This window comes from Manis pentadactyla, chromosome 1 (genome assembly GCF_030020395.1).
Source record: "Manis pentadactyla isolate mManPen7 chromosome 1, mManPen7.hap1, whole genome shotgun sequence".
NCBI lineage: Eukaryota > Metazoa > Chordata > Mammalia > Pholidota > Manidae > Manis > Manis pentadactyla.
This window is the reverse complement of record NC_080019.1, coordinates 193,135,824-193,163,620: the sequence shown is the minus strand read 5'-3', so window position 1 is coordinate 193,163,620 and position 27,797 is coordinate 193,135,824. Positions and strand designations below refer to the sequence as shown.

The window sequence follows — 27,797 nt, the reverse complement described above, 5'->3', positions numbered from 1 at the left end:
TAAGAGACAAATATGATCACACTTAAGAACTTGGCCTGTGGAATCTCATCCTGTGGGTGAGACCTGCCTTTTCCTGAAGCCCTTGATATTCTGAATCTGTCCTCTCTGTGTCCCCTGCCTTCCACCCCAGGGTTTAAAAAGTATTTTTAGTAACAATATGTACCCGATTGGGCTGTTCTGAGGATGGGCTGTCATAATGCATCGAATACGCATGGCCAGAAGTTGCTGTTTAATCAGTGTTAGCTTCCGTCCTTTTATCTGTTACAAATATTTTCCCTTGTAGTATTTTAAGTGACATCAGTTCTAACTTTTAATTTTCCTTTCAATTTACAAAGTTTAATAACCTTATAGGGGAAGTAGCATAATTGTTGAGATCATGGGTCTTGTCATCAGACAAGCTGACTTTTCGAATGTGGACTCTGCTGCGGACAGTGGGGCCTTTAAGGGGGAGGCTTTGTGGTCCCTGACTGAGTTTCCTTCCCTGTGCGGCAGCCATGTGGACAGGGCATGGGCTGAACCTGTGTATTTGGTTTACCTCCAAGATTCACAACCTAAATAGCCAGCATATTTTGCAGATTCTATTTCAGAGAAGAATGGAAGGATATCCTTAGATAGCTGCTGGGTATCATTTATTACATACACACACCTGATAAAAGTTGCCTATGAAAATTAGAGAATGAAAGGTCACAAACGTCATTCCAGTTTCACAACAGCACCACCTAGTGACAAACATGAAAAATAGCATCTGCAAAGCCACTCCCAGTGCAAAATACCACAAGCTCCTGCAGAAAACAAGAGCGAACACCGAAATTACCTCCATTGTTATCAGAAAGCAAATGTCCCATTCTGTTTCTCCAGTAACGACTGCTTCACCTTCTAATGGTTTGAATTTTTTTTTCTCATCCGGATATCCTCAAGCAAGAAGGGTTTAGTCAAAGAGGTGTATTTCTCAAGGATGGGTGTCTCAGCTAGCTCACGGCTCACGGCTGGCGCCTGCCTCCTGCAACTAGGCATTTCTGCTTTGCCTGAGCTGGTGAACACCCCCCTCTAGAGGCTGACCCACTCGCTGGATCCTCAGGCTTCCGGAAGGTGGGATTCGGCAGGGCACCTGGGTGAGCACGTGCGGTGCAGGAGGCGGTTTGCCTTGGAGGTGGACAGAGCCGGGTCCCCTCCCTGGGCAAACCTTTTTTCTGCTGTGTGTGGCATGGGGGCGGCGGCAAAGGCGTACACAGACTGGCCACATTCAGTCCCCAGGCTGAGGCTGAACACCCTGCCCAGTGCTCACAGTGGCTTAAACGTGCTTATTGGGTTTCTTTCCTATAGCGTGTTCTTTCCGTTCTGGGGATGGTTCTCACCTGCTGAAGCACTTTATTCGGCCCCCATTTCCAGCCTCTTTCCCATCATAATCGCTGGACTCTGGTTTTCCCTCCGCTGAATTTTATCTTTGACACTTTCCAGGAACCTACAGTAAAGTAAGGAGGTGAACAGACTGACATGTCACCACCAGCAGTTTCAGAAGTGTTTGAACTAAATAGTAAAAAAATTCCAAACCCAACAAGTTAGAAGTATTATTTATTCAAACAAGCCAAACTTTTAAATTTCTTTTTCAATGGTGTACATCGTAAATTGGTGGAGCATACAAGTATAAAAATAAGATTATCTTAGAAAACTCCATTCTGAAGCACACAACAATTTGGACATCGTTCAGGAGCTGCAGAACCACGTCTAAGATGGAATGAATACCTCCTTATGTCAACTCTTGGTCCGAGTACAACTTCGATTTAAAACAACATGGTATACTAAAAATAGAGGAAATTTCAAAAGGGAAAAATATAAAATAATCTTAAGCATTTTCAGAAATACAAGTTACACTTAGGAATTGTGTACTAAGGGATGTTCATCTGAGATACACACATGAATACATTGTGCAAAACTCTACTCTTAGCATCTGCTTCAGAATACAAGGCTTGCAGCTCTTTGACCAGACACAAACACCACTAGAGTAGCAGCAAAGTCACCCTTTTTAAGAAAAAAATGAGTGACTGCTTTAAAACTAACTGAACATGGGGATTTTAAACATTAAGTGCATATAACTGTGTGAATGAACAGAAGTTGTAGTAAGCATAAATACATCATTTTAGATTACGTGAGCACGACAAATCTCATTCTTTCTCTTTCTTCTCATATGTACTAAGTAATTCAAACACTAAACAAACAGAACTTCTGACCTGCTAAGAAGGTGAAACCCATTACACATTAGATGACACATTAGCTACAATTAGGAAAATGAGATGAAACAATTCCAAGCTGTTACCATGGGCAGCGAAGAACACGCAAGTGTGTAAGAAACAGGAGGTAAAGAAGTTTTTTTCTTGGTGATTTTCATTATAGATTAAAAGATCCTTAATCAGCTTTGCTCATTTTATCTCCAAAAGATAATCTTTTCACATTTGTTTTTTTTAACTTTCATTCAGAAGTGTTCGTTTAAAAAATATGAAGGTCATGTAAAATTTTACTTCAACAGGTAAAATGAAGCCAAGCGGAAACTTAGTTTTACCAGGAAATGTTCAGAAAACCGCTACATAAAGCATTTAACCAAGAAGAAAAATAAACCCTGCCTTTCGGAGACACTTTCCTTCTCATGATACTCTGACCCACGTGTGTATCATGAACAAAAATACATATATTCCAACCTAAACGAGGTAAATTCTGTGGAAAAACATGAGGGGTAAAGGAGGCCAGGTTCCAGAGATTCCCCAGGTCTCAAGTCCCCTTTAGTGACGCCATTAGGATGACAGCCGCGCTCACCTATTCAAGGTCTAGTTTTAAACCTATACTTTGTAAATATATAATTGATGATTATAAATCCAGGCTGGCAAAATGTTCTACTCAGATTGGTATGTGTGGGGCACACCTGTGCGACATACCATTTAGACTGTCCCCAGTTGATCCCATACAAAAAATTCTCCACCTGCAAAGGGAACTGGCTCCTTGTCACCACTGCACCGTAGGCACAAACCGTGACCAGCAGATACCCAGAGGTGAGAACGGTACTTTGTCATCGCACCCTTTCCTGGGAGTGGGCACCTCCGGCCTCCCTGTTTGGGCAGCTGTGGCCCGACAGGAACCCGAAGGCTTTCCGGGTCACGGGAAGGCTGTCCAGTGCCCACGGTCAGAGGCCCTGGAGCTGCCCTTGCTGTGGGCTGGTTCTGAGTTTCTCAGGAAGCTTCTTGGGCCTCCTGGCCCGGCCGTGAGCAGCGCAGCACTCTTTAAGGGAACATGTGCTGCAGGATCGCACAGTACGAGGCAGTTTACAAACACCAGGTTTCTGGAGTATCTGACTGTAAGCAACCAGGGAAAGCTCGGGGGTGGGGGAGAAAGCACTACATTGCTCGGATGAAGCCGCGTGTCCTCACAACACTCGTAATTAATCCCAGTAACTAATGTGACTAGAGGTTTTGCAGATGTCAGGGAGGAAGCATTTTCCTCTACCCTTCGAGGTTCTTCTCGCTGGTCTAAGAATCAAATTGATGTGAGACAGATTAATAGCAGAAAATCAAATTTAATTTCGTACATATGGGAACCAACGTATGGGCCACATACATGAGAGGTCCAAAGACAGAAAGGGACAAGGAGCTATCAACACCATCCTGAGCCCAGGAACGGATAGGGGGGCTGCAGGGGGAGGGGGTGAGACGCGGGGCAGGAAGAGCAGGTGTTTGGTGATGAGAATCTGCTCTCTGCACAGATGGGTTACCAGACAGAATTTATCTCTGTTAGTAACTTTTATTTTGGGAAAGACCCAAAATTTAGATTTTCCTGGGTAGTTAGGGAAGGGCAAAGGTTTCTCTTGTGTCCGCAGGGTCACGATTGCCTTAAGCTCAGAACAGTCCACATGCCACAGTGTCACCCTTTAAAAGGGCACCTGCCCTTGGCCGCCACCCAGACACACTGATGTCACTACAAGGCCTGGCTTTGCTTCCTTGCACGTGCAGTAATCAAGGTCACAGCCATACCAAGCTGTCTCCGACGGCCCCAGGGTGAGCTATCACCAACCCAGGTGCTTGCCCAGGGCCAAAAGCGGCAGCTCCTTCCTAGACTCCCTGCGGAGCCTCCTGAGCGGCCCTGGCGAGCTGCAGGATGTAGGGACCTGCACGGATGCCAGGGGCTCAGGGGCCTTCTCTCTCACACACTCTTTCTGGAAGTGTCTCTGACAGAACATGGTGCTGGAGAACTGTGGTCACAGACCCATGGGATGCCTCCCAAGCCTGTGGGCTGCCCAGCAGGACCCAGTGGAAATGGCTGTCGGGGCTGCTCCAGCTTTCAGGGTGACTCCAGTACAGCTGCTGGCAGGAGCCCTTTGCAGGTGCTCAGACCCCAAAGGTAATGCCTGCCCCCTTTGGCTTCGCCTCTTGACTCTGCCCTAAGAACTTCCCAGTGCACAACCCCGAGCCTCAGCCTGAGGACTGTGTCCAGCCAGACATCTTCTAAAGATGGGCTGCAAAGCACCTTTCTCTTTGACAAATCATAAATCCTAAGAGATTCCTTTGGAAAAAACCTCAGAAGCAGACTGTGCTGAAAAAAAACACCTCAGGATGGAATGAGTTGCCTACAGCATCCTGGGATGTTCTCAGCTTGTTCAGAATTTTGCAGTCATCTGCAGACCTGAGGCTACAATGTCTTATCCCATCTCCCTTCCCAGATTCTAGAATCTTCCAAGTCCCAACCACCCTCTACTCTCTGTTCCTTAAATGAACCAATCATCAACCTGGCTTGGACAATGCAAGTGGAAGGGGCCACATTTTCTGTCTGTCCATGCTGACATCTGACACATGATGCCAGACTGAATTATTCTTAAATTTCGGTGTTTCCAGCTGTGTAAGATAAACCACACCTCCAACAGATTCAGCTTTGCTTTACAGGTAAAAGAAATTGGAGGATTCCTGGACTGACAGCAACTTTTCCAAAAGAACTAATCTTGCTTATTTTGTTAGCATACTTTTTATTATATTTTTATTTTCCTTCCCTACTCTCAAAATGTATTTTTTCAGCTTGCTATTTAATTGGTAAACTGCCACAAGCTCAAACCCGAAATTCTTAAAACCCACCAGAAATGTGCACAATAACTTCTGTTGTGTATAATTTTCTTGGCACTAAAAATGTAGTATATCTCTTGGCAAAACTCGTAATTTTTACATTTTACTTGTTTTCCTTAAAAAAAGAAAATAGCTTAGTGGCAAGTTTTTCCTCTGAACAGTTCTATAATCAATTCTAGTAAGTTTATGCAAGACAAAAACACACTGGTATTCCAACCAATTATTTCTCACTAACCGGGATAAAGTCTGTGAAACTCAATTATTGTTGCTTATGGAACAGGCTGTTGGACAATCATTTATTCCCAATGACATCAAGTGGCACTAGGCCAGAACTTAGAACTGAACTGGGCTTGACAACTCCACCACTGGGGCCTGGTAAAGGGAATTTAACAAATTTTCATTCACACAGGGAACCTATTAAATAATGAAATAATATTTTCTTACCTCTTAAATGAAATAATGCCATCCCTAAATCACAAGGGCTCTGCAGACTCTACTACCAAAAGCCATGTGGAGGTGTGAATGCCACATTGTTGAGAATTGCTTTCCTAATTTTGAACCATCATTGAACCCACACTTCATCTCCAACCAAGACCTCTGTGTTTCATGGTGAATCAGATAAAATCCTTCCAAATGCTTGGGAGTGGCCTGTGTTCAGGAAAGCATTCCCCAAGGTCACATGCAAGGAATCTGTTTTTTTAACCCCAGGTACTTGTTTTTGGTCCATAAAAATAGGAAATAGTGTATGGTAAATGCCATGTGATTTGATGCCAATCACCCGTGTTTCTTTTAAATCCCCAAGGCAAAATATAGACTGTCCCCATCTCATCTCTTCTATTTTTTTTAAATAAACAGTCTAAGTTACTGGAGACAGGATATTATTTCAGCCTCCTGAATAAGTTATCAAGAATATAAAGCCTCACCCTATTTAAAATATATATTGTTTACATAAAAGTATCCATTTTCCATCAGAGAGTCGACAGGGTTTTGAGAACAACTTAATGCTAAGTTGCATCTTTCAGGAAAGGACCACCTTCCAGCATTTTCCAAAGTGTCTTACAAGGGAAAAATGACACCCTCAAATGATTGCTACTTCCCTCTCTGTTCAAAGCAGGCCTCCTTGAAGGTTCTCCAAGCCAAGTATCCCTTTACATAACTCAAGGGAGTGGGTGTCACGAACAGGGTCTTGATTCAAAGTCCAATTTTCAGCAGCAAGATACACCAGCAAAATGTTTCACATCCAGCTGTCTATTTCATTCCTGTTGCCAAGTTATGCTTTTGTAATTTAAGTCTCTCCATCAATATGTCACATCCAATAACATCTGAGATGAAAAGGTAGCGAAATCTGATATGAAATACAGAGCATTAAAGCTCCCTTCATTCTAACACCCTACCTTGACATCTAACTTGCGATCAGCACACACTCCGGGGATGGTGCTAATCTGCTGCAACAGAGATGATCCCTAGCTCAGAAACCTCACATGAGAAAATGGGACAGAAGATGCCTGTTTGAGGAAATAAATAGCAAAACTAAGTGGTCATACCTGCAATTCCCTCCTTTTATTCCAGGGGCTCAGATTTTCCACAGCAATGGGAAGGCACAGAGCAGGCTGCTGCCTTTAGTTCTATGCAGAAGGGCCGCCAAACAGGAACCAATGAAAAAGCCAAGAAGAGCAACAGGCTTCCAGAGATTTCTACCTCTGCACTGTCTCTTGAAACGGTTACCTCTCAACCAGCTGAGACCAGACATGATAATATGCACCTGATACCTGAATCCCCTCTTGCCATCCCATCCCAAGAGGGCCTCATTCCCAACACACTCAAACTATCTACCCAAAGAACACAGAAGATTGACATTCTAAGATGCAGCTCAAAGCTTCAGTGGAGAGTCTAAGGACACCAGGACTTGTGTAAGTGGCCCCACATCCCTTTGTCCTGGGTGTATATTTCTCAGTATGGAGGTGGCCTGGGGATATGGTGAGCCGAGACATTGGCTCAAACCTCCACATGGAGCTTATTTTGAACACAAGTAACACTATGGCCAGAGGAGATGCTCTGCAGGAAGCCCTTCTAGGGGAATTTTATTTTATGTCCTGCTCAGCCCAATTGCAATGAAAGGGAACACTGAATGTGGACACAGAGGAGGGACACTGGCGATGAACCCTTCCTGTTACATCAGCTCATATAAGGCTACTCGTATCCAGTTAAAGGCTTCTGCTTTGGCAAAGAAATCTGTTTATCAAATAAATGATAGCAAGAAGGAATTTCCCTAAATAAGAATCCCATTGTACACCCAACTTGTCACCAAAGATTGAATACGCCAAAGGAAAAATGTGTGGGGGAGAGGTCCCACAACTTGGCTAACCTGACACAGATGAGCATGTGCATCCAGCAGCATCTGCACGTGGAAGGATGTGGTTGCAAAGCACAAGAAAAAGTCGATGTCCCCTTCAAGGCCTTTGCATATCTTGTGTCTTCCTTCCCCTGAGAGCTGGTCACAAGTATGGACATTTAGACATTTCCTTAGTTACCAAAAGGGTAATAATCAATCTACCTTCAGAGAGAGCTGGGGAAAGAAACTAAGCTAGTTAAATAGAATTTGGTTTTCTCATTAAAAGACTGTTCATTAGTTTTAGGTAGGAGTAAGCACACAGGATAATGACCAGCATGCTGACAGCTCCCTGGGTCGATGGGAGGCATGGCACCTGTTACCTGTTGGAGTGAGGATTCTTTCAGGTGAGGGCAATGGCTGGAAAGGCCGCCCACACCCCCATCCTCGTGCAGGGCCCTGGGCAGAGTCTCAGCAGAGGTGGTTTTTACTCTGATACCAGCGACACTATAGAAGTACCAACACAGAAAAGTAGGTTTCCTCCTCACTCTGCTGGTATGGCCTTCTGCCTTAGGAACTGGCTGGTGAAGACTGCTGGATGGTGACGTCCTTGAGCTTACGGCTCCTGCTCAGAGCCCAGAGAGCCCCAGAAAGGGGCACTGCCGCCCTGTGTCCGACTCAGAAGGGGACAGGACGGTTTTGTCATCAGGCCTCAGGCTTCTCCTGCTGTCGTATCGCCAGCCACCTTGTACCACTCTGACCCACGTTGAAGCTTGGTGAAAAATACACTTAAATGCAATTAATACAAACAGCTTCTCATTAGCAAAGTGGAGTTATAAACTGTGTGCACTCATTTCTCCAGAGATGGGAGGGAAAGGAGAGCTAGTCAAGGCTTGTGGTTTTTTTTTTTATGGTAACACACCTGGACAGTCTGGCATGAAGCCTGAAGCCCAATTCACTCTCTTTTGGTTTAGAATGAGGTGTTTTTTATTATAATTTTTCTTGGTAGTAGGGGTGAAGGAGGAAGCTTTAAAATCAAGAATCAAAATACAGTGACGGTGGAAGGCATCTGGGAGAACAGAGATTTAAGACTAATGGACACAGGAGGAAACCCTGCCTTGTCGCCCCCACAGCTGCACTTGAAATTTAATTCTCTCAACAGCTGCAGTCAGGGTCGCTGGAGTTCAGGCTCTGCTCTTCATTTCCAGCGATGCCGAACCAGAGAGGACTCGTCGTTGACGACCTCGGGGTCGCGTGGGAGGGGCCGGCACCGGAACGGAAGCAGCAGCAGGACGATCAAGATGAGAAGGATGAGCCCACACACGCTCATCAGCGTGTAGGAGACAATCCACAAAATGGGCTCATTCAAAGGCAGGGTGGGGACACAGTTACTGGCTACGTCGTCTGTTGAGAAAGGCCCAGAAATTTCAGACACAGGAGCACCTGCAATTTCTGAGGAGACAGAAGGGGGAGAATCCACAGCTATGAAACGGGCAGTCCACCGCTAACACACGACAGAAGAGGCAACCTCTTGCTTTCTCAAAGCACAGCCACGCTCCGGTTCCAAAGGCCCACGCACTCAGCCTGCCCCGAGGGGGCTCTCAGTGGCCATGGGCCTTCAGAGGACCGGTCCCCTGCACCTGGCCCGGCAGCATGTTGCAGCGTCTGCAGGTGCTGAACCTACACGTTGGAGAGCAGCGTGCAGAAGGGCGCACACGGCAGTGCTGCTCCTGGTGGAGGCCTGGCGAGGCTGGAGAGCTACGCAGACAAGAGCATGTGCGTGAGAGCCTGGCAGGGGCCGCTGTGCCGGCTGCTTGGGAGGAAAAGTACGCAGAGTAGCAGTACCTACGGCAAAAAGCTGCAGCGAGCCTGCCTGCATCCTGGGGATGCATCCTGGGGGAGCCGACCTGAGTACACGCTCTCTGGTGGATTCCACGACGGACAGTGCTCACGTCAGCCTGACCCACACTCATGGGTTCCGAGGCCACCTGGGTCAGACTGGCCCGGGAGACCCTTCCCCGCCCCACACGTGGCCTGTGCCCCTTCTGCCGTGTATGGGGGATCCAGAATCAAGAGCAGAAAATGAGTGCAGCGTGGAATTCATGGCAAAACCAGTAACAAAAGGAAGCAGCTGAAATTCACCCAGTGGCTTTGTCAGCAGACTCTCGGATAGTTCTTGTATAGGGAGGCGGCTGAGATGATTTCTTTTGGGAATTTTCTGCATTTCATTTATTTATACTAGACTTATCCATCCCTTTCAGGAGTACAGAATTTGTTTGGCATTTTAAGTTTTACTTGGAAAAAGATGAAGCCTTCGTCACCCACTTCACCCATATTTAATTGCAGAAATGAATATCTAGGCACCAGAAAATAATGTTGCTAAGCATTTAATTTTTCTAAAAGCCAGAAAATAATGTTGCTAAGCATTTAATTTTTCTAAAAGCCTAAGGCCTCAAGATTCTAAGTCCTGCCAAATAATATCCTTCTTTTAAAAAAAATTTACTTTAGTATAGTTGATGTAATACTGTATTAGCTTCAGGTGTACAGCTTAGTGATTTGACATTTACATACATTACGAAGTGTTCACCGCGGTAAGTAGAGTCACCACCCATCACCATACCAAGCCATTACAATACTGTCGGCTATGTTCCCTAGGCTGTACTTCTCATCCCTGTGACTTATTTTATAACTGGAAGTTTGTACCCAAATTGGATCCTTTTTACCAAGGAATGGAAAATGGAATAATAGCCTTAAAAGAATGGTTAAAAATGAGGGGAAAAACAAACTTGATTAATGCATTTGGATTATGTGGCTTCTTGGCTTTCTCTAAATGTGCTGGAAGAGGATAGCGATGAACCAGAGTCTGCGAATACCTGAGAAGAGAGGGATGCTGGCTGTCAGTTAGTCTAGACCCCATGTGCCTGTAGCTGCAGCCAGCCCGCAGCATCCCACAGCCCAAATCTGGCCTGCTTTCTCTGTTTGGAACACGGTCACATCCATTCGTGTACATATCGTCTGCGGTAACTCTTCTGTTTTAACAGCAGAGCGGAGTAGTTGCGAGAGAGACCATCTGGCTCACAAGCCTGAAGTAGTTATTACCTGGTTCTTTGTGGGAAACTTGGCCAATCTCTGGCCCACAGCATGAAGACACAAATATTTAACAAACACTTTAAACAACTAAAAATAGTTCTATTTTTCTTATCACAAAGACAAAAATGTTTGTGGCAGAAAACCTAAAAATATTAGTGAATAAAAACACACTCATAAATCTGCCACTTGGAAATAATCAATATTCATATTTCAGGGTATACTCTTTTCCTGTAAATCAATTTTCTAAAAACAAAGATGGGATTGTGCAGTACAGGTTGTTTTGTAAACTCTTTTCACTGTACAGGTGATAAGAATCTTTTCATGTCATTTGATTTTCCACCATTTTTATGACCACAAAAGACTTCATGGACGGGTCAAACTTGTTTACTCATCCCTACTTAGGACTATTTATGTGTTTTTTAATATTCTTGCCATTATAATCCCTGATGTATGAATCGTTTTGGTCCTAAATCTTTGCTCATATTCTTAAGTTCTCTAGAGTGAGTCACTAAAAGTAAAACTATGGGTCAAGGTCTGCTCTCTTTGAGCGTCTGTATACATTCTGACATGTGCGCGCTGAAAGACGGAGCCCAGACACACGCATATGCACCTGCTACGGGAGTGCTTACTTCTCCCACATTTGCCCTAACCACATGGCTGGCAAGTATAAGGGAGAATAATGGTCCTCAACCAATGATCACACTGTTTACAATTCTTTAATTACTAGCAGGGGGAACCACTTAAAAATAACATTGACTAGCCATTTCTATTCTATTGCAATTTCTGTCTTTTTCTCATTGATTTGTAAGAACCCTTCATATGGTAAGAACTTTGCTATATCGCAAATGTCTTTCCACAGTAGGTCGGTCATCTGTCTTTCTAAAAATTCATTCACTTTATAAACAGAGAAACTTCAACAAACTACGATGGTGAGGCGTGCTTTGTGCAAATATAACAGCCGCAGCCAGTAAAGCTTAAAGACATGAAAAATCACTTGAGACCTTCTGTGCCTCCTGACATGACGGAGTAAGAGGGACCAGGTTCTGCAGGTTTACTTCCCACCTGAAACAACTAAAACACTGGACAGAGTGTCTGAGAAAAAGGCTGTGGAAATACCGCAAATCTGTCTAGGAGAGAGAGGAAATCCCAAGATGGAAATGGATGGAGTGAGTCCTGCAGTCGCCTTGGGACCTTTTCCGGGCTGCAGGTGAGGGAGGAACCTGGGCAGAGGCTGGCAGTGTCCCGACACGGGGAGGCAGAGGCAGGGGAGGCTGTAGTGGTCCACAGGTCCTGGGTGCCGGTCAAGAAGGAGCAAAGGCCAGTGAAAGAGGCAGAAGGATTAGAAGGAACACTGCTTGGAGCTGGGTACAGGCGGAGAACAACGCCTACTGCCAACCATTCCCTGTTTGCTGCTTCCCAGAGTGAGAAGAAAACCAAGTTGACACACAGGGCAGCAGCCAGACGGCTCAGGGTCTCCCCCATGACAGGAAATGCGGACCACAGACTGAACACTGCTCTGATCCCACCTGATGAAGCTCAGAGGCAAGACAAAACAGGATTAACTGTAAACAAATATCCACAAACTTTGTAAGAACACCAAAGTATTCAGCACTCTTTTGGGTTCCTGGACCCAGTTTCAAAGTGTGTGTATGGGGGGAGATGATGGAGGGGAGATGGTGGCGGGAGAGTGGGGAGATGACAGGGGTTGGGGTAGGGGTGGTTCCCACACCAATAAGCAATTCTTGGACACCCTGCTGGGTGTCCAAGAATTCAACTCAATTCTGATACTATCTACCCAGAGACAGCCCCAGACCCCACAGGTTAAGAACGCAGTCCTACAAGACTGCTGCTGTAGGCCCCACCCTGATCCAGCCAGCACACGTCCAGGTTGTCACCTGTGCTTCTAACTGGCTGGCTACAGATGTGCCCACAACCCCCTCCTTGGGTTCAAATAGTTGGCTAGAGCAGCTCACAGAACCCAGAGAAACATTTTACTTACCAGATCATCTGGTTTATTAGAAAAGAATGCAACTCAGGAACAGCCAGATGGAAGAGAGGCATAGGGCAAGGTGTGGGGGAGGGCTCAGAGCTCCCCTGCCCCCCACCAGCGCACCGCTCTCCCCACATCTCCATGTGTTCGCCAACCCATGGAGCAGACTCTGAACCCCTTCTTTTGTTGGGGGGGTTGAGTTTATTTTCCTCTGTTCTTGTCTCCACCACAACGAAGAACTGAAGGCAGACAAAGGCAGGTTTACTTGAATAAAGCAGAGAGGAAGGAAAAACAGAGGGAGGAAAGGGAAGCTCCCTGAACTCCTGCTCGGCACAGGGCACATCCCCTGCCAACCCCTAAAGCCAGTGTCGCCGGGCACCCAGTGTCTGCTTGAATCTGCACAGCGTGGAAACTACCACCCCAGGATGTTCGGGAGCTGCAGAGCACTGGATGGAGTGAGATTATGTTCTGAGAACTTCCTAAAGGCAAAGAAAAGAGATTTTCAGGCAGGCTGTATAACTGCAGTTCCATCCAGGTCACCCAGGTGACAGGAACTTGCAAACTCAAATCCTAGCTCTCAGGAGCTCCTCCCTACTTATCTGAAGTAGGACAGAGAGAGTGACACACTCAAAGAAAGGGGAGTGTGGGCAACTCAGAGAGAAGGCACATCTGAGGGTTTGGGGTCTGGGGTTTTATAGGGCTTTTTTGGGTAAGGGTCAGCATAAGCCATGATGTTTACAGGTGATTCATATTCCTTTGAACTTTCGTCTTAAGAATAAGGTTATTCAGGTGACTGTGTTGGTTTGGGACTTCAGCATTCTCTGTCCACATAGGTTTATTTACACTTCCTAGGTCTGTCTCCTGCCCTGGTTACAAAGGTACTTGATTAGGGGCTGGAGGAAGAGGAAAAAACGCATAAAGGTTAAGTTGAAGAATAAGATGGGCCTTTTTACAAGCTAAAGTAAATTTTACAAGGGCATGATCTGATTGATACAATGAAGACTTGGGCTGTGCTGGGATACTTTTCTTTATCTGGGGAATATCCAGACATTCTAAGTTACTCCTGGCCTTTGAAACTTCAACTGATTAACTCATTAACTCTGTGAGCCCTTTCTGGCTCTCTAGTTTTATCTGGTTAACTCCTTGAGTCACTTTTAGTGGGCTTTACTGGCCTATTCTCCCTCTACCCACTCATATCTAATTTTCTGCCTAACACTTTGGGTGCTTATGGAGACTTCATTACATTGGCACAACTGATTATCTCATTGGCCATCATCTCATAGATTGATTCAACCTCTAGCCTCTCTCCCACCCCAGGCGGTCAAGGGGTGGGACTGAAAGTCTCAACCCTCTAATCACAGAGTTGGTTGTGCTGGCAACCAGCCCTCCTCTCCAGGTGCTTTCCCAGCCACCTCATTAACACAACAAAGGACACCTTTTATCCTCTTATCACTCAGGAAATTCCAAGAGTTTCAGGAGCTGTGTGCTAGAACAGACCAAATAGACATTTCTTGTTATGAATCATAACATCACAAACACCCAACAAGGCAAAATTCACAATGCCTGGCATCCAAAAGGAAGCAGGAAAGCACAATTCATAATTCACAAAGAAGTAGGAAAATACAACTTAAAATGAGGGGGAAAAATCAATCAGTTGAAACTTGGCAAGAAATGGCACAGATGATAGAATTTGAAGACAGGATATTAAGACAATTATATTACAACTCTGTTCTCTCTTCAGGGAGCTAGAGGGAATATTAGACATGCTAAATAGAGACACAGAAGCTATAATAAAGACCTAAGTCAAACTGCTAGAGCTAAAAATTGCAGTATGTAAGATAAAAAATATACTGCATGTTATTAATAGCAGATTATATAACTACAGCAAAATAGACTAGTGACCTTGAAAACATAATAGACTATTCAAAATGAAACACAGAAAGAGCAAAATATTGAAGAAATAGAGAACCTCAGTAAACTGTAAGTGGCCACTTAAAAGTGGCTACATATCCATATATTCAGAGTACCCACATGAGGTGGGGTGGGAGGCAGAGAAAATGTTTGAAAAAATAATATCCAAAAATGTTCCAAATTTGAGGGAAACTATAAGCTCACAGACAGACGTTCAAAGAATCCCAAGGACAAGAAACATGAAGTAGATTACACCAGTGAGTTGCTAACTACCAGAGGCAAAGAGAAAATATGAAAAGCAGAGAGAGCAAAAAGAAGTATTTTGTACAAAGGAAGAAAAAGGATTATAGAAGATTCCATGTCAGAAATAATGCAAGTTATAGTCAGAGAGCAGAGCAGCATCTTTAAGTACTGGAGGGGAAAATCCTATCAAACTTACATACCAAGTGAGACTATCTTTTAAAAATGAAGATAAGATGAAGACATTTTCAGACACACACAAGCTGAAAGAATGCATCATAAACAGATATACACACACTGGACTATTATCCAGCCTTAGAAAAGAGGGAAATCTTGCCAATCGTGACAACGTGGATGGACCTGGAGGACATTATGCCAAGTGAAATAAACTAGACAGAGAAAGACAAATACTGTGTGATCTCGCTTCTGTGTAGAATCTAAAAATGTTGAGCTCAGCAGCAGAGAGTATGATGGTGGTGGGGGAAATGAAGTCATTGGCCAAGGCATACAAAGTTTTAGTTATGGAAGATGAATAAATTCTGGAGAGCTTACGTCCAGCATGGTGATTATAGTTAACAATTTTATTGTTAACTATATTGTATACTTGGAATTTGTTAAGAGAGTAGATATTAAATGTTAGCAACAAACCAAAAAAAGGAAAAAGAAACAGCAACTATGTGAAATAATGGATATATTATTTTATGATGTTATAATATATGAATGTATCAAAACATCAAGTTGTATACTTCAAATACAAAAAACTTTCATTTGTCAATTATACCACAATAAAGCTGAAAAAAAGAAATCATCACAGGCCTTCTGCATTATGAATATACTAAAGAAGGCCCTTCAAGGAGAAGATAAATGGTATCAGATGGAAACCTGATGAACACCAGAAATGCTAAATATATAGGCAATTACAACACCCTTAGTTTTAACTTTGATTAATTAAGTAGATAATTGATATAAAACAAAAATAGTAACAATTGTAAGGTGCTTTATAACATGCATAAGTAAACCTATGACAGCACAAGGAATAGAAGGGAGAAATGGAAGTATACTGTTTTTATTGTATGTCTTTACTATGTGAAGTGGTAGACTGTGATATATGAAACATCCATACTACAAATCCTAAAGCAGCCACTAAAATAACACAACAGTTAGAGCTGATAAACTAACGAAAGAAACAACAAGAAGTAAAAAATACTCAATCCAAGAGAAGGCAGAAAAAAGGAAAATGGGGGGAAAGAACAGATGAGACATAGAGAAAAATAAACAGCAGAATGGTGGACATCATGGCAACCACCCCAGCCACCACATTAAATATAAGCAGTCCAGACCAGGGGCTGACAAACGTTTTCTGTAAAGCTCAGACAGCCAATATGTTAGGCTCTTTGGACCATATGTGATTTTTACCCCATATTCTTTTGACTTTTTTAGTTTATGGGCCATATAAAAAAATAGGCTACATGCCAGATTTGGCCTATGGTTGTTTTTGCAGATCTCTTGTCTAAACACCTCAGTGAAAACAGCAGAAACTGTCCAATTGGATAAAAAGCAAGACCTGACTATATACTAACTACAAGAAGCTCACTTTAAATATAATTACTCAAATCTGTTAGAAGTCAAAAGACGGAAGAAGACCTATCAAGAGAATGCTAATCAAAAGAAATCCAGAGTGGCTACATTAGTGTCAGACAACATAGATATGGAGCAAAGAGTATTACCAGCGATAAACATGCTAATTTCATAATGATAAAATGTTCAACTCATAAACAGGACATAACAATCCTAAATGTTTATGCACTGAATAAGAGTTTCAAAAATAATTACATGAAATAAGAATCCTGAAACTGCAAGGAGAAATAGACAAATCCACAAAAATAGTCAGAGATTCCAATATCCCTATTACTCTCAAAAGAAAAGACAGAAAATAAGATATAGACTACCTGAACAGTACTATCAACCAGCTTGACCTAGGTGACAATTATAGAATAGGCCACCCACACAGCAGAATATGCATTGTTTTCAAGAGTGTATTTACCAATATAGACTATATTCTGAGCCATAAGACAAATCTCAATACATTTAAAAGGGATTCAATTCACACTATGTTCTCTGACCACACTGATACTAAATTAGATATCAACAAACAGAAAGACATCTGGAAAATCCCTACAAATTTAGTAACTACATAACACACTTTTAAAACTGTAAAACTTCCTGAAGAAAACACAAGAAGAAATCTTTGTGTCCTTGGGTCAGGCAAAAATTGTCTTAGCTACAACACTAAAAAGCACAATAAGAGAAAAAAATTCATAAATTTTATTTCATCAAAATCAATAACTTTTCCTCTTTGAAAGAAAATGTAAAGAGACTGCAAAGCCTCACAGAAATTATTTGCCAGTCACATTTCAGATAAAGAATGTGTACTCTGAATATAAAGAACTCTGAAAACTCAGTAAAAAGAAAACAATTCAATACAAAAATTGGTAAGAAAATTTTGAAAAGATCCATTACCAAAGAAGATGTGTGAATGGCAAATAAGCACATGAAAAGATACTCAAGGTCATTAGCCATTAGGGAAATGCAAATTAAAACCACAATGAGATACCCCTAAATACCTATCACATTAAAAAGACCGACCATAGTGAATGTTGATGAGGATGTAGAGGAGCTGGACTGCCAATGGATGGAAAATGATACTCCAACCTGAAAAATTTGGCAGTTTCTCAGGAAGTGAGACATATCCTTATCACATGACCCAGCCATTCCATTCCTAAGTATTTACCCAGGAGAAATGAAAATACATCTCCATGGACTTTTACATTAATGTTCACAGCAGCTCTATTGACAAAAAACCTGGAAACAACACAAAGGTTCAATGGGTCAATAGGGCTAAACAAATTGTGGTATATCTATGTAACTGAACATTGCTCAGCAATGAACAGGAATGAACTATTGATACATGAAACAAAATGGATTCATCTCAAATAATTATTCTGATGAAAGAAGACAATATCCTTCTCAAATACATACTGTGATTTAATTTATATGAAATTCTAAGAAGTGAAACTAATCGATATTGACAGAAGGCAGATCAGTGATTACCCAGGTGGGATGGAGGTCAGTAAGGTCGGGGGGGCAGGCAGAACAAAGAAGTCCAGGGAAATCTCCCAGTCTGATGGAAATGTTTATCATCTTGTTTGAGGTGATGGTTTCAGCTGTGCATACTGTGACATACTAGAAATATGCATAGTAGTTTCTGCCCCCAGTTCCTGGCACAGCATTCCTAAAACCCTTGTAATTTCCTGAGTGACAGGAGCATCTTTCCTTGTATGCACTGAGGTGACTCTGGGGGGGCTCCTGGAAGGGGGCTGGTCACCAGAAAGACCAACCCATGATGAATAGCTTGGGAGTTTTCAGCCCATCTCCAGAGAGGAGGGAGGGACTAGAAATGGACCTGTATGAGGAAACCTCCATAAAGATCCCCAAAGTGTGGGGTTCAGAGAGCTTGCAGGTCAGTGAGCATGTGAAGGGCAGGGAGGTGGTGCACCCAGAGAGGGCATCTCTTTTACCTGGAGGTTCATCTGTATCCTTGATCATATCCTTTTAGAGTAAACTGGTAAACAGTGAGTAAATTGTTTTCCTGAGCTCTATGAGCTGCTCTAGCAGATGAACTGAACCCTAGAAGGGATGTGAGAACCTCCAGTTTTCAGCCAATGGGTGAGAGGCATGGGTGGAGACCCTGACTCGTGCTTGGCATCTATAGGAAGATAGTGTAAGAACTGAGCTAAGTTGTAGGACACTCAGCTGGTGTCACAGAATTGCCTGGTGTGCAGAACCCCCACCCTCCCATCTGGTGTCAGAAGTGCTGTGGGTGTGCTGGCAGTGTGAGGATAAAGGAGGGACACAAAGGACACCTGGCTTTCTCCAATTCACATGATATGTAAAAACCTCTCACACTGTACCTTGTAGCACAAGCTGCTCATTTTATACCAATTATATCTCAAAGCTGTTAAAAGAATTAAAAGAACAACATAGTCAAAAAAGTATGTCAGAGGATACACGAGAAATAATCACATTTAGGTTAAGAAAGAAAAATGAAACCAGTGCCCTCTCTGCTTGGTGCTTGGGGACTGATGCTAGTATTTCTAGATTCTAATATATAGACATACACTACGATTGCTATGGTCATAGAACAGATTCTAATGTTTTTATATTGGGTTTATTTTTGAGAGGCCATAGTAGGCAGTTGTTAAGAGTATGGACCCTGGAGCTAGACTTCTGGGGTTCAAATCCTGGTTCCCACTGAGGAGCCGTGTCATCTTGGCCCAGGGCCTTAGCTTCTTTGCCCCCCAGTTTTCTCATTTGTAAAATGGGGATAATAAGACACAGCTACAGATCAGTCTCGTGTGGATAACCAAGTCAATGAATGGTCAGCACTTAGCATGTGCCTGGGATAAGTCAGTGCTTCCTAAGTATTACCCAATAACATGTTGTTATTTTAAACCTTTGATCAACATCTTGGGTTAAAAGTTTAATTATGTACCTTCTCTGTCTTGTCCCCCAGCAGGTGGGGACCCAGATGATAATGAGTGCCTGAGGAAGATACACCAATTTACCAAGTATAAAAATGATAATGGTCAGGTTTTTTTTTCACCATAGGAGATAAAATACAGTGAACTGTCCCTTAGACTGATTTGGTACTAAAATGCTTTCTGAATCACCATGGTTTACTTGGAGTTATGGGACAGGTGTTCAGACCTAGGGCCATTTTGCTCTGTCACCATGTGAAGGCCACTTAGTATCGGATCTCAGTGTTCTTTCTAGAAAATGAGTAAGCAGGGCTGCCTGGTCTGTGTCTTAGGGGCTCCTGGCTTTGGCATCTTTTGATTGTATCTAAGTAGATGGCAGAGGCATGTCTTTGAAACTCTGTTTTTAAAAGCTAACTTGCCTATTTTTAAACATGAACATGCACCAGATGATCCCTTTTCAAACTGCAGCAAGGAAAATTCATAGTGAAATGACTGCCACAATCCATGATATATCGCGAGTTGTATAAGCTGAAATCTATACCATTCTTGGGTGCTAAATGTCTCAATCTATAAAAAGAGGAGGGTGGCATTTGAGAAGCTTGGGTGGATTAAGAGGGAGTTGCCAATTTTAACACTCTACTATTTTCTAGCTACAGGACACTAAGCCCAGGCATCACATCGCTCCAGTCTCCTTAGCTGGTCTTGGTCTGAAAGACTGTGCTGAAGACCCAGCTTGGCCAGCAACATGACACACGTGACCGCCGCCTTCTTTATCTGGCTCAGAGACTGGAATAGCGACTCTCTGTAGGCGTGGGGGTGAGGTGAGGAGAGGTAGGGCTGCATAAGAAAAGCTGCAGATCCAAAATACTCCTCACCCTCCCACCAGCCACCATTCTGATAACCTTGCTCAAAAAAGGAGGAGAGGATATGGACCATGTGTATTTTAAACAGCACCCCATGAGATTCTTCTAAGAGCCCCCACTCACTGTTCTCCTTCCCACCCTGTCCCAGCCCCAAGAGACAAGCCTGACCCCACAAGAAGGTGTTGTCGGCCAAACACAAATTATTGTAAAAACAAAACATAGCACATTGGGAGAGAACGTCAGCTCCCAAAGATTCTGGCTCACCAAATGCACGTTGGCACAAAGGTAGAACTTCCTTCTGTAACACATACAAATGAGGATAGGAGATAACCCCCAACTTTTAAAATTGTAGCTGAGCCCAGAAACAGGACTGGGGTTCCTATGTCTGGAGAAAGGGGAAGAGCAGAAGACATGGGCCCAGCACGAAGAAGACGGGCACTGGAGTGGAGAGCCAGTAAAGCCTGGCCCATCGGAGGAGGGAACTGGGAGATTTACCCACAGGGGAGACTGACCCTGTCTGAAGTCTGAAGAGGGGTGGGCAAGGAGGGAAGAAAGAATCTCCCCTGGGAAATGGAGCCCCCAGATCTCCAAAAGCATTTGCTTTTACCCAGCTTAGTGCAGGAACCCTAAAGTTCTGGTCTGAGGACACTCAGCAGAAACCAATGCAAACTTGCTTTATAGCAACATTTTTCCATCCCAAAGCACACTGAACTCTCTCCCAAGGAACAAAGCACTCCTACTGAAGATAGGCTCACAGCAAAAATTTGCAAGCCAAGTGAGAAAAATATCCACTATGAGAGAACAGTCAACAGACACAGAAACAGGGAGGTAAGCTCTCCATAAATGACAGGAAAACAGAAACAAATGCTTGAGATTACACATACAATTACTGTGTTTAAAGTGATTAAAAATTCACTAAAGTGCCAACACTTTTTTAAACTAAGCAAGCTGATTAAAAAGTTCAAAAAGCAAAAGATAAAAAAGAATAGCGGGGATGTTTTGAACAAAAAGAATAATGGGAGGAAACGAATCCTGTAAGACATACCAATGGAGCAGAGAGAAAATCTAGAAGTAAATATGTATCTCCCAGATATTTACTGGGACTCGCTATGCAATAAGAGTAAATTATAAACTACTGAAGAGAATAGGGATTATTTGATACATATTATAGGAACAATGGGGTAGTCATTTTTGGAAGAAAAAGGTTTAATCCATACAGACTATGCCAAGGTAAATCAAACATAAAAGTGCTTAAACAAATCACAAAAGAATTTCAATGAGGAAGGCCATTTAAAATGTGACTTTAAACTCAAAAGCCATAAAGCAGGAGGGAGCCAAGATGGCGGCGTGAGTAGAGCAGCGGAAATCTCCTCCCAAAACCACATATATCTATGAAAATATAACAAAGACAACTCTTCCTAGAATAAAGACCAGAGGACACAGGACAATATCCAGACCACATCCGCACCTGAGAGAACCCAGCGCCACGCGAAGGGGGTAAGATACAAGCCCCGGCCCCGCGGGAGCCGAGCGCCCCTCCCCCCAGCTCCCGGCGGGAGAAGAGCAGGCAGAGCGGGAGGGAGACGGAGCACAGGACTGCCGAGCACCCAGCCCCAGCCATCCGGGCCAGAGTGCAGGGCCCTCGATACTAGGAAAACAGGGCAGCAAGAACAGTGAGCAGATGCCTGAGGCTGGCGCCAGGGAATAAAGAAAAACGAGCAGCCACTTTTTTTTTGTGTGTGTGCTCGTTGTATTGTTTTGGCAGGTGCTTTTTGGAAGTCTTAAAGGGGCAGGGCGGGACACTTAATCCAGAGGTAGGGAATCTGGGGATCTCTGGGCACCCTAACCCCTGGGCTGCAGGGAGCAGGGAGGCCCCTTACGGAGATAAATAGCCTCCCAGCCGCTCCGCCTCCAACGCGACTCCACCACTTTGGAGCAGCTGCCCCACCCAGGCCACGCCCACAGCAACAGCAGAGATAAACTCCATAGCAGCCGGGCAGGAAGCAGAAGCCCTGTCTGTGTGCAGCTGCCCAGCACAAGCCACTAGAGGTCGCTGTTCTCCCAGGAGAGGAGGGCCACAAACCAACAAGAAGGGAAGTTCTTCCAGCCGTCACTCGTCCCAGCTCTGCAAACTATTCCTATCACCATGAAAAGACAAAGCTACAGGCAGGCAAAGATCACAGAGACAACACCAGAGAAGGAGACAGACCTAACCAGTCTTCCTGACAAAGAACTCAAAATAAAAATCATAAACATGCTGATAGAGATGCAGAGAAATACGCAAGAGAAATGGGATGAAGTCCGGAAGGAGATCACAGATGCCAGAAAGGAAATTACAGAAATGAAACAAACTCTGGAAGGGTTTATAAGCAGAATGGATAGGATGCAAGAGGCCATTGATGGAATTGAAACCAGAGAACAGGAACGCATAGAAGCTGACATAGAGAGAGATAAAAGGATCTACAGGAATGAAACAATGTTAAGAGAACTGTGTGACCAATCCAAAAGGAACATTATCCATATTATAGGGGTACCAGAAGAAGAAGAGAGAGGAAAAGGGATGGAAAGTATCTTGGAAGAAATAATTGCTGAAAACTTCCCCAAACTGGGGGAGGAAATAATCGAACAGACCACGGAAATACACAGAACCCCCAAAAGAAAGGATCCAAGGAAGACAACACCAAGACACATAATTAAAATGGCAAAGATCAAGGACAAGGAAAGAGTTTTAAAAGCAGCTAGAGAGAAAAAGGTCACCTATAAAGGAAAACCCATCAGGCTAACATCAGACTTCTCGACAGAAACCCTACAGGCCAGAAGAGAATGGCATGATATATTTAATGCAATGAAACAGAAGGGCCTTGAACCAAGGATACTGTATCCAGCCCGACTATCATTCAAATATGATGGTGGGATTAAACAATTCCCAGACAAACAAAAGCTGAGGGAATTTGCTTCCCACAAACCACCTCTACAGAACATCTTACAGGGACTGCTCTATATGGGAGCACTCCTAGAAAGAGGACAGCACAAAACACCCAACATATGAAGAATCGAGGAGGAGGAATAAGAAGGGAGAGAAGAAAAGAATCTCCAGACAATGTATATAACAGCTCAATAAGCGAGCTAAGTTAGGCAGTAAGATACTAAAGAGGCTAACCTTGAATCTTTCGTAACCATGAATTTAAAGCCTGCAACGGCAATAAGTACATATCTTTCAACAGTCACCCTAAATGTTAATGGGTTGAATGCACCAATCAAAAGACACAGAGTAATAGAATGGATAAAAAAGCAAGACCCATCTATATGCTGCTTACAAGAAACTCACCTCAAACCCACAGACATGTACAGACTAAAAGTCAAGGGATGGAAAAACATATTTCAAGCAAACAACAGCGAGAAGAAAGCAGGGGTTGCAGTACTAATATCAGACAAAATAGACTTCAAAACAAAGAAAGTAACAAGAGATAAAGAAGGACCTACATAATGATAAAGGGCTCAGTCCAACAAGAGGATATAACCATTCTAAATATATATGCACCCAACACAGGAGCACCAGCATATGTGAAACAAATACTAACAGAACTAAAGGGGGAAATAGACTGCAATGCATTCATTCTAGGAGACTTCAACACACCACTCACCGCAAAGGGTAGATCCACCGGGCAGAAAATAAGTAAGGACACAGAAGCACTGAACAACACAGTAGAGCAGATGGACCTAACAGACATCTATAGAAATCTACATCCAAAAGCAACAGGATATACATTCTTCTCAAGTACACATGGAACATTCTCCAGAATAGATCACATACTAGGCCACAAAAAGAGCCTCAGAAAATTTCAAAAGATTGAAATCCTACCAACCAACTTTTCAGACCACAAAGGCATAAAACTAGAAATAAACTGTACAAAGAAAGCAAAGAGGCTCACAAACACATGGAGGCTTAACAACACGCTCCTAAATAATCAATGGATCAATGACCAAATCAAAATGGAGATCCAGCAATATATGGAAACAAATGACAACAACACTAAGCCCCAACTTCTGTGGGACACAGCAAAAGCAGTCTTAAGAGGAAAGTATATAGCAATCCAAGCATATTTAAAAAAGGAAGAGCAATCCCAAATGAATGGTCTAATGTCACAATTATCGAAATTGGAAAAAGAAGAACAGATGAGGCCTAAGGTCAGCAGAAGGAGGGACATAATAAAGATCAGAGAAGAAATAAATAAAATTGAGAAGAATAAAACAATAGCAAAAATCAATGAAACCAAGAGCTGGTTCTTGGAGAAAATAAACAAAATAGATAAGCCTCTAGCCAGACTTATTAAGAAGAAAAGAGAGTCAACACAAATCAACAGTATCAGAAACGAGAAAGGAAAAATCACGACGGAACCCACAGAAATACAAAGAATTATTAGAGAATACTATGAAAAACTATATGATAACAAGCTGGGAAACCTAGGAGAAATGGACAACTTCCTAGAAAAATACAACCTTCCAAGACTGACCCAGAAAGAAACAGACAATCTAAACAGACCAATTACCAGCAACGAAATTGAAGCGGTAAGCAAAAAACTACCAAAGAACAAAACCCCCGGGCCAGATGGATTTACCTTGGAATTTTATCAGACATACAGGGAAGACATAATACCCATTCTCCTTAAAGTTTTCCAAAAAATAGAGGAGGAGGGGATACTCCCAAACTCATTCTATGAAGCTAATATCACCCTAATACCAAAAGCAGGCAAAGACCCCACCAAAAAAGAAAACTACAGACCAATATCCCTGATGAACGTAGATGCAAAAATACGCAACAAAATATTAGCAAACCGAATTCAAAAATACATCAAAAGGATCATACACCATGACCAAGTGGGATTCATCCCAGGGATGCAAGGATGGTACAACATTCGAAAGTCCATCAACATCATCCACCACATCAACAAAAAGAAAGACAAAAACCACATGATCATCTCCATAGATGCTGAAAAAGCATTTGACAAAGTTCAACATCCATTCATGTTAAAAACTCTCAGCAAAATGGGAATAGAGGGCAAGTACCTCAACATAATAAAGGCCATCTATGATAAACCCACAGCCAACATTATATTGAACAGCGAGAAGCTGAAAGCATTTCCTCTGAGATCGGGAACTAGACAGGGATGCCCACTCTCTCCACTGTTATTTAACATAGTACTGGAGGTCCTAGCCACGGCAATCAGACAAAACAAAAAAATACAAGGAATCCAGATTGGTAAAGAAGAAGTTAAACTGTCACTATTTGCAGATGACATGATACTGTACATAAAAAACCCTAAAGACTCCACCCCAAAACTACTAGAACTGATATCAGAATACAGCAAAGTTGCAGGATACAAAATCAATACACAGAAATCTGTGGCTTTCCTATACATAACAATTAACCAACAGAAAGGGAAATCAGGAAAACAACTCCATTCACAATTGCATCAAAAAAAATAAAATACCTAGGAATAAACCTAACCAAAGAAGTGAAAGACTTATACTCTGAAAACTACAAGTCACTCTTAAGAGAAATTAAAGGGGACACTAACAGATGGAAACTCATCCCATGCTCGTGGCTAGGAAGAATTAATATCATCAAAATGGCCATCCTGCCCAAAGCAATATACAGATTTGATGCAATCCCTATGAAACTACCAGCAACATTCTTCAATGAACTGGAACAAATAATTCAAAAATTCATATGGAAACACCAAAGACCCCGAATAGTCAAAGCAATCCTGAGAAAGAAGAATAAAGTAGGGGGGATCTCACTCCCCAACTTCAAGCTCTACTATAAAGCCATAGTAATCAAGATAATTTGGTACTGGCACAAGAGCAGAGCCACAGACCAAAGGAACAGACTAGAGAATCCAGACATTAACCCAGACATATATGGTCAATTAATATTTGATAAAGAGCCATGGATATACAATGGCGAAATGACAGTCTCTTCAACAGATGGTGCTGGCAAAACTGGATAGCTACATGTAGGAGAATGAAACTGGACCATAGTCTAACCCCATATACAAAAGTAAACTCAAAATGGATCAAAGACCTGAATGTAAGTCATGAAACCATTAAACTCTTGGAAGAAAACATAGGCAAAAACCTCTTAGACATAAACATGAGTGACATCTTCTTGAACATATCTCCCCGGGCAAGGAAAACAATAGCAAAAATGAACAAGTGGGACTATATTAAGCTGAAAAGCTTCTGTACAGCAAAAGACACCATCAGTAGAACAAAAAGGAACCCTACAGTATGGGAGAATATATTTGAACATGACACATCCGATAAAGGCTTGACGTCCAGAATATATAAAGAGCTCACACGCCTCAACAAACAAAAAAGAAATAACCCAATTAAAAAATGGGCAGAGGAACTGAACAGACAGTTCTCCAAAAAAGAAATACAGATGGCCAACAGACACATGAAAAGATGCTCCACATCACTAATTATCAGATAAATGCAAATTAAAACTACAATGAGGTATCACCTCACACCAGTAAGGATGGCTGCCATCCAAAAGACAAACAACAAATGTTGGCGAGGCTGTGGAGAAAGGAGAACCCTCCTACACTGCTGGTGGGAATGTAAGTTAGTTCAACCATTGTGGAAAGCAGTATGGAGGTACATCAAAATGCTCAAAACAGACTTACCATTTGACCCAGGAATTGCACTCCTAGGAATTTACCCTAAGAATGTAGCAATCAAGTATGAGAAAGATCAGTGCACCCCTATGTTTATTGCAGCACTATTTAAAATAGCCAAGAATTGGAAGCAACCTAAATGTCCATCGATAGATGAATGGATAAAGAAGATGTGGTACATATACACAATGGAATACTACTCAGCCATAAGAAAAGGGCAAATCCTACCATTTGCAGCAACATGGATGGAGCTGGAGGGTATTATGCTCAGTGAAACAAGCCAAGTGGAGAAAGAGAAATACCAAATGATTTCACTCATCTGTGGAATATAAGAACAAAGGAAAAACTGAAGGAACAAAACAGCAGCAGAATCACAGAACTCAAGAATGGACTAACAGGTACCAAAGGGAAAGGGACTGGGGAGGATGGGTGGGTAGGGAGGGAGAAGGGGGGGAGAAGTAGGGGGGCATTAAGATTAGCATGCATGGGGGGGTGGGAGAAAGGGGAGGGCTGTACAACACAGAGAAGGCAAGTAGTGATTCTACAACATTTTGCTATGCTGATGGACAGTGACTGTAAAGGGGTTTATAGGGGAGACCTGGTATAGGGGAGAGCCTAATAAACATAATATTCGTCATGTAAGTGTAGATTAGTGATAACAAAAAAAAAAAAAAAGGCAGTTCCTGGGTGGTAACCTCCAATGAGTTCTACACAAGGGTATAAAGGGCATATAAAAGTGTAGGCAAAGGGTCTGTTTGTGTTTATACAGAGGATCAAAGCCTAATTGGGCTACCCCGAAAATGAACTAAGATACGATATGAAAAAGAACTTCCAACATCAGCACTCTCTGGAAGACTCATGCCAGAAGATGATCATCAAAAAACCCCAACAGCGATCCACGCACTGGTACAGCTGTAGATGCACTCATCCCACCAGTTCCTGGACTTGCCATGGGAATGAAGAAGGAGATATCTAAGCTGGCCTGTGCATACAGTAAAACAACAAATTTGACTGGATCTATACTGTTGGAACTCAATCAAGAATTAGGAGAAGTGCAAAT

General features: G+C 42.8%; 1 protein-coding gene across 1 annotated transcript in view; it reads right to left on the bottom strand.

Annotated features, from left to right (window-relative positions):
• Positions 1–1,555: 1,555 nt before the first annotated feature.
• BACE2 (beta-secretase 2) overlaps positions 1,556–27,797 on the bottom strand; it is an 89,470-nt gene continuing 63,228 nt past the window's right edge. Inside the window, exon 9 of the mRNA XM_036876915.2 lies at positions 1,556–8,877. Within this exon, the coding sequence (XP_036732810.1) occupies positions 8,624–8,877 (254 nt within the window). The 3' untranslated portion in view covers positions 1,556–8,623. The remainder of the gene's footprint in view (positions 8,878–27,797) is intronic.